The sequence below is a fragment of the Corvus cornix genome, chromosome 2 (genome assembly GCF_000738735.6).
Source record: "Corvus cornix cornix isolate S_Up_H32 chromosome 2, ASM73873v5, whole genome shotgun sequence".
Classification (NCBI taxonomy): domain Eukaryota; kingdom Metazoa; phylum Chordata; class Aves; order Passeriformes; family Corvidae; genus Corvus; species Corvus cornix.
In genome coordinates, this window is record NC_046333.1 from 78926669 (window position 1) to 78941225 (window position 14557).

A 14557-nucleotide genomic window follows, 5' to 3' on the forward strand; every position below is an offset into this window, starting at 1 on the left:
TCTCATCTTTCTCCCACCCTTAGGCTGGCAGGTCCCGGCTAAGAAGGCAGCCAGTGCCCCAGCCAGCGAGGGCCCTCCTGCAAGCTCCCTTGGGCCACAAGCGCATACCTTTCCCCAGAGCTTTGAAAGATGAAGATGTTGCACTACCAAACGTTCAAGATTTATTTATTTCAGGTGTTTGACCAGAAGAGCTGTGCGTCAGACACATTGGTCGACGCCTCGTTCAGGACCCCCATCTTTCCTGCAGCTCCACGAGTGGCCCTGCCGGAGGCCCGAAGCCCACGGCCAGGGAACGCCTTCCCTTGCCCCCCGGCTGCACGAGGAGGGCGAGGGGCGCGCAGATGTGGGGAAGCCCACAGCGCCCGGCGGGGCCCGGCGGGGCGAAGGGGTGCGGACAGGTGCCGAGCCCGGTCCGGCCCGGCGCCGCCACGGCCGCGGGCGGGGGGCGCAGCGCGGCCGCTCCGCCGTCGGGAGGAGCCGCTCGGTGCCGCTCGGTGCCGCTCGGTGCCGCTCTTTCCCCCAGCGCCGCCGCCCGGCTGCGAGCGTGTGTCAAACCCACGTGCTCCGCCAGCCCGCGCACCGGGAGCGGCGCCCCGCGGCCGGGCCCCGCCGCCGGCCCCGCACCGCCCTGCGCGGGGACCTCCGCCGGCGGCCGCGCCGCACCGCGGCCTGCGCCGTTCCCGCGGCGGCGGGTGAGGAGGAGGAGGAGGAGGGGGGAGGAGGAGGAGAAGGAGGAGGAGGAGGAGGAGGGCGGTGTTTTCCTGCGCGGCGCCGCGGCCGTCGCCCCGCCGCCGGCGAGCGTCAGGCGGGGGGGGGCCCGGCCCGGCCCTTCCCCTGGCCCCCGCGCCCCGAGGATGGCAGCGCTGCCCGCACGAGTGGCTGGCGGCGGTGTCCCTCCTCTTTTTTTTTCCGGCGGCGGCGGCGGCGGCGGCGGCAGCGGCGGCGGATCATTGTTGTGTGGGAGGAGGGCGGCGGGGATGGACTTGATCTCTCGGGTCTCCTGCTGAGGCGGCAGCACAGCGCGCCCCGCCGCCCAGCCAGCGCCGCGCCGGGTAGGGAGGGACCGGACCGGCCCCCCGCCCGCTCCCCGGCTCTTTATTTTTAGGGGGCTCTGCTGCTTCTCTCCCTCGCCCTTATCTCCCCCCCCCTCCCCGCCCGCACACACGCACAGGGACACGCACGCACCCTCCTCCGGTGCCCTTTCATCCTTCCCCCCGCCGTCCTCCCGCGCCGTCTCCTGCCACGGCAGATGCGCCGCGGGTCACCGCGCAACTGGGACTATGGTGAAATTTCCAGCGCTCACTAACTACTGGCCCCTGATCCGGTTCCTGGTCCCTCTCGGCATCACCAACATCGCCATCGACTTCGGGGAGCAGGTAAGGCAGCGCCTCTCCGGGGAGCTACCCTCTCTCTCCCGCTCGCCCGCCCTCCCGCAGCGCCGGTGTGGCGCGGTCGGCTCCTCCGCCGGGAAGGAAAGGGAAGGAGAGCCGTGCCGAGCCGTGCCCCGCCGTCCTGCCCCGGCTCATCGCGGCGGGCGGGGACTGCGGCCCCTGCGCCGATGGGGACAGCGGGCAGCCGATCCCGGCGTGCCTGCCCCGGCGGCCGCCCGAGAGCACGGGCTGCCCTGCACCCCCAGGAGATGCCCGGGGAAGGACGGCAGGGTTTGAGTTGTTTTGGGGATTTTTTCCCCTCGCATTTCAGGATTATATAATCTGAAATTACATAATGCATTGGCCGGGGGCTGGCTGTGGTTTATCCCCGCGCTGACACGGCCGCTCAGGTGCAGCAGCCCCTAGCGCAGTGCAGCGCGGCTCGGCGGCGGCTGGAGCGGGGCGCGGGGCGCGGGGCGGGCGACCCGGCTGCCGCCGCCCGCTGCCGAAGGGACGCCGCGGCCCCCCCGCCCCGCCGCGCTGCCGCTGCCGCAGCGGTTCGGCCCCGCCGCCGGGAGCCCCCGCCGCGGCATCGCGGGAGGAGCGCGGCATCCCGCGGGGAGCCGCTCCGCGCCCCCGCGGGGAGGGGGCGACTTCCCGGCGGGGCTCCGAGCAGGTGAACCTCCCGCTGCACCCCTGCACCGCCCGTGTTCTGTGCGCCTCAGCGCTGCTGCAGTTCTGTAGCGGTGTTGGTGACCTAAGGCTGTCCCCTGGCATGGACACCGAGAAGATAGCCCGGTGTATCCGAACCCGCCGTCAGCCTATCTGCCTGACATGCAACCATCCCAGTTTGTCCTCCCAATCCCCGCTTGCTGCGTTTGCACCGAGAACATGTTCAGTGCTTGACGTACTCACTCCTCTGCCCGAGCTATCCCCGGTGGGTGCTCGTTTACCACTGCACTGGGGCGTCGGGGAATCTCTTCTCCCGTTTCAGTATTTATGACAGTCCAGGCCCCGGTCTTGTGTTAGGCTGCACTATATAGGACTGTCATTACATTTTTAGTAGGATGGTATATACTACTACTTGCTCACAAGTGTTAAACTGGGCAGTCGCACTAGATATTGCCCCCCAAATAGCTTTATCCTTGTCCTAAGTCACTCGGTTTGGCTATGAGGAATAGCCACTTGCTCCCGTGCTTCTTGAGCAAAGATACCAGAAAACTAGTGGGTACTTTCAAGCATTAGTAAAGAAGAAAGTGAAAGGAAAAATATGACAGTGGGAAAAAATAGCTAACATTAATCATATGTTTGTCATGGCTGTGTCAATTGCATTTTGATTCCTAGTCCTTTCAATAAAGAGTGATACTAAAAAATACAATTCCATCCTTATCTAACAATTACATGCTTTCCTACTAAGTCAGTCTTCTATAAAACATACTGGGGGGTGAGGGGGAAGGGAAATCTAAATATAGAAATGACAAAGGAAAAGGTGATTTAAATGCTAATAACTATGCCATGTTAATAACATACAGTAGAAGTTAAATTGAAGGCAGTGCACTCAGCAAACTGAGTATGACAGGTGCATTCATACAATTTGCTTCATACAAGGTCAGCTCAATTCAAGATAAATGTCAGCCTATAAAAAACCATCCCCTTGGCTTCAGTGTGCTCTGAACCAGGATTTCAAAATTTTGCAAGTAATTTTATAAGTGAGGGGCCTTCTGTCTGGCTGGGTACACAGGAGGGATGTTAATCTGTGGAGTATACATGTAAACACTTAAGCAACTTTGACAGTGCCAGGAACAAAAATATCTTAGAAAATTTGTTTTGTTTGATAGCCAAGTAATAGGATTGGCCCTTCAGGAGACTTGGGGTTATCCCTTGTCTCAGATGGCAGCTTGGGGAGGTATTTAATTGAAAAGGGAGAAATCCAGCCTGCTAGAACTCTAACTTCTTTCAGGAGCAGAAACTGGAAAGATAGTTTTTGTACCGGCCTTACCTACATGGAAATAAGGAAACTGAAGCAGGAGCAAAGCTACACCAGGTCTGAAGGTTCTTCTTACAGACAAAAGGACAGTGATTTTATTTTCCTCCATGTAATACATGAAGTTACTTTTTGCACTTGTAGGACATTACTGTTGGACTTGTGAGGCTGAAAGTACATTGACTTGCTGAGCCAGTCACCTTTCTGTGTTACAAAATTGTAATAATTTTAATGCCAGGGCTGAATGGAAGCAACGTAGAAGAATGGGTGTGCCAACAGATAGCTCTGCAAAGGCTGTGGTACCCCTTCCTGTGAATGTATCCTGCAGATAAGAAAGATTTTTAAGAATGATAAGGGAAGTAATATTTGCATGAAGTAGTGTTACTTGCACTGGACAATACTGTAAAAGAGACAGGAGAACTACACATCAGAAGTAAGAGATGACTAAAAAAAATAGGGAGAGAATGGACCTTGCCTGACCAGGGAAGAAGAGATGTGTAAGAAATGCTGTAAGTCATAAACCCTTTTGATATATGGTGTTCATACATTGCTCCCTCAAGTGGGGAGAATATTTGGAAGTAGAGCATTCAAAGCAGAGCCTTCTTAGCAAAACCTTATACTGTTAGATATCTGAGACTGAAAAATGAGAAACAGAGAATTATACCTTTTTTTTTTCCTATTACCTTGAGAGGCTTTTCAGGGTATTGAGTAGTTGTAGTCAATAGCAGACATCACTAGAAAATTACCAGGTCCTTGGTATGCAGGTGCCTCTAGGTTCTTGCTACTTTAAAGGAAATTTACAGTAAGGCTAAAGGATGTTTGTAGACCATAGGTTAAGGCTGTCACCGTTGCCCCATATAAGATGCTTGGTATGGCAAGCATGTTTAGTTTACAGGAAGTAAAAAATGCTGGCTCAGTGCTTAAGAACTAATAAGCTCTGCTCATGAAGTCACTTCCAGGACCACTATAGCCAGTGAAGAGCCTCCTATTGACCCCTGGACTTTAATCCAGTGATGCCTTAGGACAAGGCTATATTACAATGTTACTCCAATTTAGTGAGCTGACCTCATTTCTTTACCTCATAAGATCTCTTAGATAAGTACCTGATATTTTCCCTCTACTAAAAAGTAATCCTGATGCATGACCAGGTAAATGACCAGAATATTAGAGAGATAAACCATTTCTAACCTACTTTCTTGATTTCCTTCTGTGACCCATTTCCAATTTATTTACAGTGCTGCATGGCTTTTATGAAATTAAATACTACATAGCTTTCTTCTTAAGAGTATGGCCTTCAGCAAAATAGTCCCAAATATTTTGGTTAAACGTTCCTTCTCCATTCAAATCTGTGTCTCTGTATGTCAGTAATGTGTGTGCATGTGCACACATCTCTTTTTCTCTAGGTATATGCATGCACACACAAATATACACAACAGAGCATTTTCATCCCAAGAGCTTAACACCACCAGAAGAGAGATGGTCCCTTTCATTCTGCCATCGATGACATTCAACTCTCAACATCTTTCCCTGAGATTCATAACAATTGCTGTTGTATTTAAAGCTCAGCCATTGGAGAGCAGAGTTTGCATTAAAAATTCCGGCTCCCATGAAAAATGCTGGATGTACTTGCTTAGAAATAAATACATAAATAAATGCCTCCCATGTGATGGAGAACAACACAACCTCAAACAACTCAACCAGCAAATAACAGCATCGCTACCCTGTAGGCTCAAAAATCCATCACCACCCACATCAGTTTTCTTTTAGTTTCAGAGCTGCTCACATATGTTGTGGTGGCCTGACTTGTAACATACGCATGCATTTGCATCAGCATTGTTACAAGGGGGGAAAGCTGAGGTGTGCATGAATTCTCTTTCTCAGAAGCACAGAATCAACCATAGGGAGCGCTAAATACAGTTTGCAAGTGTGGCTGGTTACTCTGCCAGATGCTCATGGGGTGGCAAAGGCCAGGCAGAGAGCAGTTCTTTTGCTCTCAAGGCTTGTCTGCAGTAGTCCCTTAATTATCATCGGGAACGCTAGGAGGGGCTTTTTGTTTGGGGTATTTTTTTTAAGCTTTGTAGCTATCATGTATCGAGCCCCTGATCATTAGTTTGTGTCACTGCCAGTAGCTGTTGGCCGGGCGGTTTAACTTGCCAGCATAACTTAGTATGCAGACATGGTGTTCAGTGGCTTGTGGGCCCTTGGAAACTAAAACCGAGCAAGCGCAGCCCTGCTGCCTCCTTCTCCAGAGGTCATTCAGGTGCTCTGGTCCTGCAGAGAAGTTGCCATACACTGCCCACGTTGTAGTGTTGGAGATCCAACAGGCGAGCCATAAAGGAAATGCTAGATGTTTTAGATTCCAAATTATTTTGCAGTAATTGCTGGTTTTTTCTTGTATTTGATTGGGGGGTTTTGGCTGGTTTTTTGGCTGGGTTTTTTTTTTTTTTTACTTAAAAAAAGAAAGTTGCCAGAAAAGGAGAACAAGTCATGAATAATGTATCAAAAAGAATTAGTGAGCTTATTGTCTGCCCATGCCATTTGCAAACTTAGTAGGGGGTTAAACATTTTGATTAATGCCTTATGAAGCTCGGTTTTGGGGTAAGCATTATTGTCTGGACATTCAAAACAAGTAATGGGAGAGTTCACATTCCCAGCTGTTCACCAGGGATTTGTGCCACGTTGTGTAACCTTTCCGTGGCACAGTTTCCCTGCCTTTGAAGTGTGCCTAGACACCTACCTGTATGTAGATGTAATGAAAATTCATGTGTCAGAAGCACTCTGAGATGAAAGGTGCTGTATGAGTGCAAAGTACTCCTGTTATTGATGTTGTAAGAGGTCAGGGACTCGTTTAAATTGTGTAGGACTTTAGTACCATATAAACAAGAAAGCTAACAAGGTCCTATAATTGGTGTACAACATGACTGTATGTTATTACCACAACCGCATTACTAATAGGGTATGCTGATGGAAATGTCCTGTTTATTTTAAATGAATGTGAACCACACAGCATTTTAAATTAAATTTAGATGAAATTATGTTGAAGAAGGAAACATATACAGAGTAAACTATCAACAGAAGTTTTTTTGTTGTTATTCTTTTCCATGGCATTATTTTGAAGTAGTTTCTCTTGCAGAACTCACAAGCCAAAAAAGGAAATAGCTAGGAATGACCACTGAAATACATCCAGCTTTCCTGTTTAGAGTGAGCAAATCCAAGTGAGACCCTCTATGAAGGATTAAAAACCAAACCACATACACCAGAAGTAGTAATTTTCAGATTTTATACCTCAGCATTGTCTCCAGAGACTTTTCTGTAAGCAGCACAGCTTTACTTCCCTCTGCATGCCAGCCTGTGCCCTCCAGCCCTAGCTCCTAAGTGGTCATCTGTCAAGCACTGGAGGTTTTCACACCAGTGCTAGGTGGGCTCTAGACCATGTGGACAACTCTTGAGACTACCCTAGAGGTTAATTAGGCTTATCTGTCTGTGTTAGTGCAGCGGGCGTTAGACCCCAGGCATTGCATTCACCACTCGCACAGAGCATTTGCTGGCATTTCACAGCAAGCAGTGCATGCTGAGATCTGGGAAGAAGTCAAAGATCTCATAAACCATTGCAGATAAAAGCCAAATCCCAGCAAAGCGCTAATGTTCTTAAAGCTGACAAAGACTTACTCCTGGCAGCTAAACCAATATGTATTTGCATTTTATGGCATGCAAGGTACAAAATAAACAGGTTATGAAGAGCACTGGGGCTATCACCACTGGAGATTTCACATGGTACTAGAAATTATGAGAATGAACCTACTAATGAGGTGTCCATTCCCTGCAGTGCTCCATGTTGCCATAGTGTAAAATACATAATCTTGAGCTAGGACTTGTTTTGCTTCGTTTGTCAGAACCTTCCCTTTTTTTATCCTGCTCTCTCCTTCCTTCACAAAACCATCCAGTTCCCTGCCTCCTGCCTCCCACCTCCCATGGCTGTGTCAGCTTGGCTCTAAGGACTTCTCTGGACTTTCTTATGCTTCACTGTTAAGAACTGGGAGGTTTTGTACTTGATGATAACCATTCAGCATGTCTGAAGGAGTTGGCTATCTGTAGAGCTGTAGAGATAGCTTATTTTCAGGACAGGTTGGAAGGAGGGAGGGAAAAACAACTCCATGCAGCCACTTTTTAATGAAGTAATTTAATTAATCTCAAACTGTACGTTCAGATGATAATTGCCCACCAGGTTGCTGGAGAATAAAACTTTGAGGTCTGTGGGATGGAAACAATTCTCCCTACCAGAAGATTAACTCATGCAGTGGGAGACAAGGAGCATTTAGAGCTTTGCCAAGCAGTCCCAGTTCCCAGTCTCTAGGCTGGAGGGCCCTCTCTGGAGATAACTCCAGACATAATATCATTAGATATCCACTGAAAAAGGTGCTAAGGGTAACCAAATACTTCTCATGCTTATTTCAGAGATAAGGCTTCTCCTCCCTATGCCAGTGAAAATCTGGAAGACTAAGACAGCATCAGGAATTGAAATCAGGGGTTGAAAATACTCCAAGCCTAATTTTAAAACATGGGTTCAAAACTGAAATTTGAAAGGGTTTTGAACCCCTCTATTCTGTATCATGTTGAGAAATCCCCGAAGTAAAACTTTAGGTTGTGAACTGACCATTTGATTTGTTTCGGGGCTTTTCTTGTTTATTTCTTTTGGCTGCCTTTTTCTAAAACCAAGAAAGCTGATTTCTCTTTACATTTGCTTTGGTCTGAGCTGATTGCTTTTAAATCATTGCTCATTTTGCTGCTGCCTGAAGAACTTGGTTGTATACAAAGGCTTATATGACAGGGCCAATCTTATGACTGAAGATAAGTGTCTTTTTATATGCAAAGAAGGCATACACTCAAGGCTCCAGCTCTGAAAGTGCAGATTCTATGTGTTCCTATCTTGATCCTAGAAAAGACATTTCTCTGTCTTTGTGTGAGTTTCATCAGTTCTAAAATAGTGATGTGTTTCACAAGGCAGTTACAAAGTATATTCCTTCATATTTGTAAAACATGGATGTAAGTTGCTGTATAAATAGAAAATTTAAATATATCTGCCAGCTCATGCAGAAAATTCCATGCATAAAACTGAGCAATTCCAAACAGATTTTGCTTTGCAGCTACTTTGAGAAATCTGTAATGTTTTTAAATAACAGATATTACTGCTGAGCTCAATTCCTGCTTAAATGACATATCAGAAAATGTGTTTCTTAAAAAAAAATACATGAAATTTGTAACTATCTTAGATTTTAACTAACTAATTTAATCAGCTATTGATACCTCATGCTCTTTGTACTTGGAAACCTGTGAATTTTGGGGTGAGGGAAACAGGAATGTTAATATGCAATTAGATCATCAGATTGCACTTCTTTCTGCTTGCTCGATTTTCTACTGACATGATATTGCTGTAGCTATGGTTTTAGACACCACCACTGTCTCTTGAGATAACCATTAGATAGAGAATTAAAAAAGAACCAGCATAAGAGATGTGAATGACCCGTGCACTTCAGTGTCCGAAACAGCAAAGCTCTGCAGTTCTCCCATCTTCTGTCTCCTCTACGGTATCACCTCTCTTTCAGATTTTCCACAGAACTTCACTACCTAGCTATGGAGTTTGTCTACATGTGCAGTTTTGCTTGATGAGTTCCCTCCTGATGTAATGCAGAATAAAAGAGCCTGCATGAAACATTAACTAAGAATAATTCCAGGTGTAAATATTCATTTTGTTCCAAAGAGGGCTGAAGTAGAGCATTGTTATTTGCAAAGGCACAGTTGATTTCCACAGCTTTTGCAAGAGCATTCTAAAAAAGGACAAAGGAAAAATACTGGAGAGTAAGGAGCAGGTTGTTGAAAAATAAGTGCCACAAGGGTGTGAAATCTCTCAAGTACTATTTTAATTATTTTTCCAAAGATGATGCAAAAAAATTCACTGTTCCTGTTTTGGCTGGAGTGTTACTGTTGGAGAAAGGGTGGTCACTGTTGCCCAACATGTCCAGTTTTCTTTACTGATGTAGGGGTTCAGCAAGAGTTCAGCTTTTAGTGTGGGAAGTGAATAAACTGCAAGACACTACTTATTTTCAAGTGTTTTGCTTCACATAGTATTTCTGCATTGTTAAGGCAGTTTTTTCCAACCCTTTTCAATTTTGACAGCCCAGAAAATTTTCAGTGGAGTGCTGAGAAAATTCACATGCATAGGAGCTGGAGAACCTACATGGTTTTATATTTCTTCATTACCTGTTTCCAACTCCTTGTAAACATTCCCTAAGGTACAGGGTTCTGTGGGGCTGAAATCTCACCAAACCAAAGCATGTGCTAGTCTGTTTGCTGACAAGTACATTTGAAAGGCTTTTGACTGGGAGATGGTCTGTCTTCTGGCCTTCTTACCTGTGTTTTGTACTTAAATTAGTGAATGAAGTCAAATGCAGGCTGCACCTGAACTTTAATGTGCTGGCATGGGTTTTGCCTGTGCTGGCTGAAGAATGCAGTAGTGCCTGCCAGCTGGGACTGATTTTTTTCCTTCATCAAGTCCAATGTGCAGCGTGTGTAGGTATAAGGGGTGCAACCACATAACCCAATGTTCTTCCCTTGTTTTTTAAAAGATGGTATTTGACATCTACTTTCCTGAAAATGCAGGTTTTATGTCTCGATTTTATTGGGCTCTTTTTCCTGTTCGCTTCCTACTCACCCCTCCCTCCTTCTGCTGCGTACCAGTGACCAGTATCTTATTTTTGTAACCTCTGTGTTAGTATACAGTAGCTGCTGTTCCTGTAGCCATGGGTAGCTAAGGTGAGGTAGCCTCTGATCCACCTCTGGCAGCTTCTCTCCTCAAGGCAAAGGCTTTCCTTGCCACAGCATACCAATGTGCTCCTAGAACTTGGCAGCCTTTGATCTCAAATCTGCTGTCCTGCAGATGGAAGACAGATTCTTGAACAAGTCCTTCATTGCCATTTCCTCTGTCAGCATCTTAGCAATTAAAAACCCTTTAGGCCATTTGAAAAGAAAATGAATTGTTAGCAGTATCACAGGGTGGGACGACACTTCACATTTTTGGTTCTGTTGAGAGGGGAAAAAATGTCAGTTACGCAAGAGGAAAGATTATAGAAGTGAAGCATTTATAGCTTGGACGGAAAAGGGAGTTTGATAACCATCTGCAGTTGTATGAACTGTGCTGTGGTCATGAAGGAGAGGAAAGGGGAAATGAGGTTACCTAGGTCACTGCTGTGGAGAAGAATGTGGGCAGGAGCGGTGGGAAAGATTGGGGTGGTAAGCAGAGTTTAAACTGAAAAGATTCCAGATGATTTTCCAATTAAAAAGCAGAAGTTTTTCCCTCTCACTTTACTTCCTTCTAAATGTGGCACAAAGAGTGTTGGCCTTTAGACAGCATTAGGTGGTGATCACTGTAAAGTGCTGTACATGATGGGTCAAACCTGAAGACCACATTTTCTGGTGAGGGAGACAACCAGCTGGAGAACCTCATACTCCTCAAAGGCATTCAGTGCACTCTAGAAGGACATTGTAGTTACAGGCTCTTACTAAGGTAAAGTGTAAAAAACCTGCCACTAAGAGGTGAGGAATTTATTTTATTAATAATTGGTGGTCATAATACAGTTTTCTCACAGCACCCTGTTTTTCACATGCTGCCTCCCAGATTCAGCATACAGAGAGCACTTGCTAGGGAGAGAAACCAGGGCTACCTAGCTAGTGGAAGTATTGACTGTGAATCCTTGTCTTGTTCCTTTTAGAAGCATTCACTGGAGGCAGCATGCCCTTTGCTACCCAGGTGAACAATACACTGTGTTAGGGTCTCCCTGGTAGGGCTGAGGGGAAAACATCCAAACAAAACAAGTGTATTGAAATGGAGGAGCCTTTCCAGTATGAGAGAAGCAGAGTGTTGAGATGTCCTCAGTGTGGAAGTAAGGGAGATCTTAACTCTGCTTTTTAGCTGGAGGCTTGCTGAGTTTTTTAAAGGCATAAACTGCCGGGAGACAAGACTTGGCAAGCACAGGGGAGGTTTCAGTCCTGTGGTCCCATATGCTATATGTCCACAGCCCTGCAGCCTTTCTTGACCTTTCTCACTTACCCTTTCTTACTGTCTTTCCAGTTCAGTTCTTTGGGTTCTTTGGTTGGTTGTCCCATGGGTGCTGGAGTGTATTAGTTATACAGACATCTCTGTGGCTGTGTTCCCAGACTGGGGCTGCAGTGCAGCACCTCTCCCTAATTGCTACCGGGGAGCCCATCCATTTTGCCCTCATCCTGTTACTGGCTTGGGTAATTTATTCCATCATTCCATCCCCCTTCCTCCTCCACTGTGTCATTTTGGATATGACTTTGAACATTAGAATTATTTGCAACCTACTCAGCCCAAGAGGCCAGCTAAGAAGATGGGGTCACACCAGCCACCAACTCTGCCCAACGGAAGTGAAAATGCCAGGTGATGTACTTGACATCTCTGGTCATTTTTCTCTGCACTTCAGCAGCACATAACAACTGGTAATGCAGGCCTCCAAATTTAGTGTGACAGCACTGTCAACTTCCCCTGTAGTTATGTTGGGTCATAACAATTTTGCAATCTTAAGCGTTCACTTTAAAAGAGGAAGAAAATCCAAACCACGCAACATTTTTCAGCTTATTAAAACACCAAAGGCAGTCATCCGCTGAAAGCTTTTTTTGTCACGGGTAAGCATGTTTTTCACATGCTTCTTTAAGACACACATGCACATGCATATGTATGAGGTGTGTTGTGAGCAGGAGACTGCCTTTGTAGGAGAATTACACACTGAGTGGTGCTAAAGTACTGTCTTGATTACTACTGACTTACATCCAAGACTGTAAGGTCAAGGAAATAAGGAGATGGGCTGTAACTGCATATGTACCTGAGGTGTTGCTTATAGTTTGAGCCATCTCTGGTTACATGTTGCATGTGCAAATGCTGTTTTGTTTTTGAATCAATGGTTTTGTACATGGATTTTATCTTTCCAAAATGTGACCTTGGGAGCACTCCTGATCACTGCACCACTGTTCTTTATATACTTGTGGGCAGTCATTTTGCTTCAGAGTGTTTTATTTCAAAGCATGAAAGCATGACGACCTTTCAGTATTCACAGTCTTGTTCTTATATGAGCTTTCTGAGATGCAGTCAACGGTCTGCTGGTTAGGACATGCTCCAGCATTGTAATAGTCTTGGGAAGAGCTTTCATCAGCAGTGCCTTCTGGATCTAATATATAAGTAGTGTGGGTTTTTTCTGTTAATACAGTGCAGAGACCAGTGTTTCTGTCTTTAAATAAATTCATAATAAATCACAGCAGGTATCCTGCTTGACATTTTCTTAGTCTAGGCTTGACCTGTTGGTGAGCTTTGAGTCGCTGTCCAGAAAAGGCCAATGTCATTGTGGGCTAGCTTTTCCAAATCACAGCATGCCATTTTTGTCAGCTGCAAGCTCCTACCACTTTGTGGGTGGTTGCATCACTGAGGAGAAAATAGCTAACGAAGGCACAATCATTGCCTCGGGACTTTGTCAAGGAAACCTCATGTGAAGTTACATACTTGTGACTTTGAGCTCCAAGAGTTTGGTTATGCTTGCAGTAATCTGCAGATGTGGGGTGTGCTGTATTCTGTGTGCATCCAGAGATTGAAAGGGGAAATGAGTGCTAAGAAAGAGAGGTTTAGATCAAGAGGGAAGCTGTCTGAAAGGGAAAAGCCTGACATCTTTAGCTTCAGAAATATCAGCACATCCCAGAAGTCCTGGGTCATGAAAGCTTTTCACTGCATTGGAAGGGCTGAAATGCTCCAGTCAAAGTGACTGTGGGGCCATAATTTCATCACTAATATCTTGCTGAATAGCAAACTAGAAACTTTTCCCTCTGTCATTCTGCTGGAAGTCTAAGGCAGACAAAGGAGGCATGCCAGTGCAAGTTTAGCTTAATGAGAAGACCATCGGGTTCTGTATGACCAGCATTGAGAAGAATGTCAAATCAATACTTGTCCAGCTGGTGATAAAGGATAACCTGAGCTTAACTGTAGAAATAAATGGAGGAAAAAATATGACTCACTAATGTCCTTGGCCTTTTTTCATGAACAGAGAATAGTAGCAGCACGTGAAACCATTAGATATGAATACAGTCTCTTGAGAGCTCTGAGTATGGAGTGCTATGACAAGAAATAAGCAAATTGGCTGGACAGGGAAGTGGTTTTGTCTGCATCCAGAAGAACAAAGAATATTTGAGTCTGTTGTTTTGGTTTTTTTCACTTTTAACGTGCTTATAGCATTAGGGAACCCTAAGCACTGTTCTGCTTTGCTGTTGACACAGCATGGGGGTGAGGGATGCACAGACAGGTTGGAACAATTACAAGAAGGGATTAGTAGCTGTTTTGCAAGAGGTTACTATTGCAACTTCTGGGAGTTGGTTTCAAAGGCAGCTGCAAGCATGAATGTGTCTTATTTGCTTTCCATGAAGAATAGTGCCTCTATAGTCTCTTGACATTTAGAATCAAATACCTCTACACTTTCCTTCTTTCTGTTTTGGACAGATAAGATTCTATAACCTCAAATCTTCTGTGTATATCCCTTTGTTTTGCAATTCCTTTGTGAAAGAAAGAAAACAACCATTGAGAAAGAGAGAAACAGGATATAAGAATAAGGAGTTGCACTCAATTCAATCCTTTTTTTGTCTTCCACTGAATCCCTGCATGGCAGTGCAGTGATGCAGCACCATAACCAACAGTCTGGCATCTGCAGCCTGCCAAGCTGAACCCTGAAGGATCAAGCATCATCAATCTCATCTTTTATTGTCTGGTTTTGGCTCTTTGTTTATACATATTTATTTAAAACTGGGGATTTTTTTGTTTCAGCCCTTGGCTTTGGACCTCCTGTGCCCTGCTGTAGTTGGTGGCCCTGGACAGCTCCTGTCCCTTCACCTTGTCATCCTGTCCCCTATTTACTGCCCCTTTTTTAGTTCACAGTAGTCTGTAAGCTTCAAATACCGTCTTCTCTTCTGTCTCCTCTGCTTTTCCTTTTCTGTGCCTGTCCACAGGCTGCCTCCAAGGCACATCCCATTGCTGTTTGCAGACAAGCAGCCCACAGTTAGTATGGCAGCAAGGTTCCCACTGCCTGCCCCCAACAGATTCCTTCCTTGCAAACAAGAGGCCTAGTTCAGCAAAAGAAATGCTTAGTTAGAACTC

The 14557-nt window shown here is 46.1% G+C and overlaps 1 protein-coding gene across 1 annotated transcript in view; it reads left to right on the plus strand.

Annotated features, from left to right (window-relative positions):
* Positions 1-801: 801 nt before the first annotated feature.
* ANKH (ANKH inorganic pyrophosphate transport regulator) overlaps positions 802-14557 on the plus strand; it is a 106357-nt gene continuing 92601 nt past the window's right edge. Inside the window, exon 1 of the mRNA XM_039550259.1 lies at positions 802-1376. Coding sequence (XP_039406193.1) covers positions 1281-1376 — 96 coding nt within the window. The 5' untranslated portion in view covers positions 802-1280. The remainder of the gene's footprint in view (positions 1377-14557) is intronic.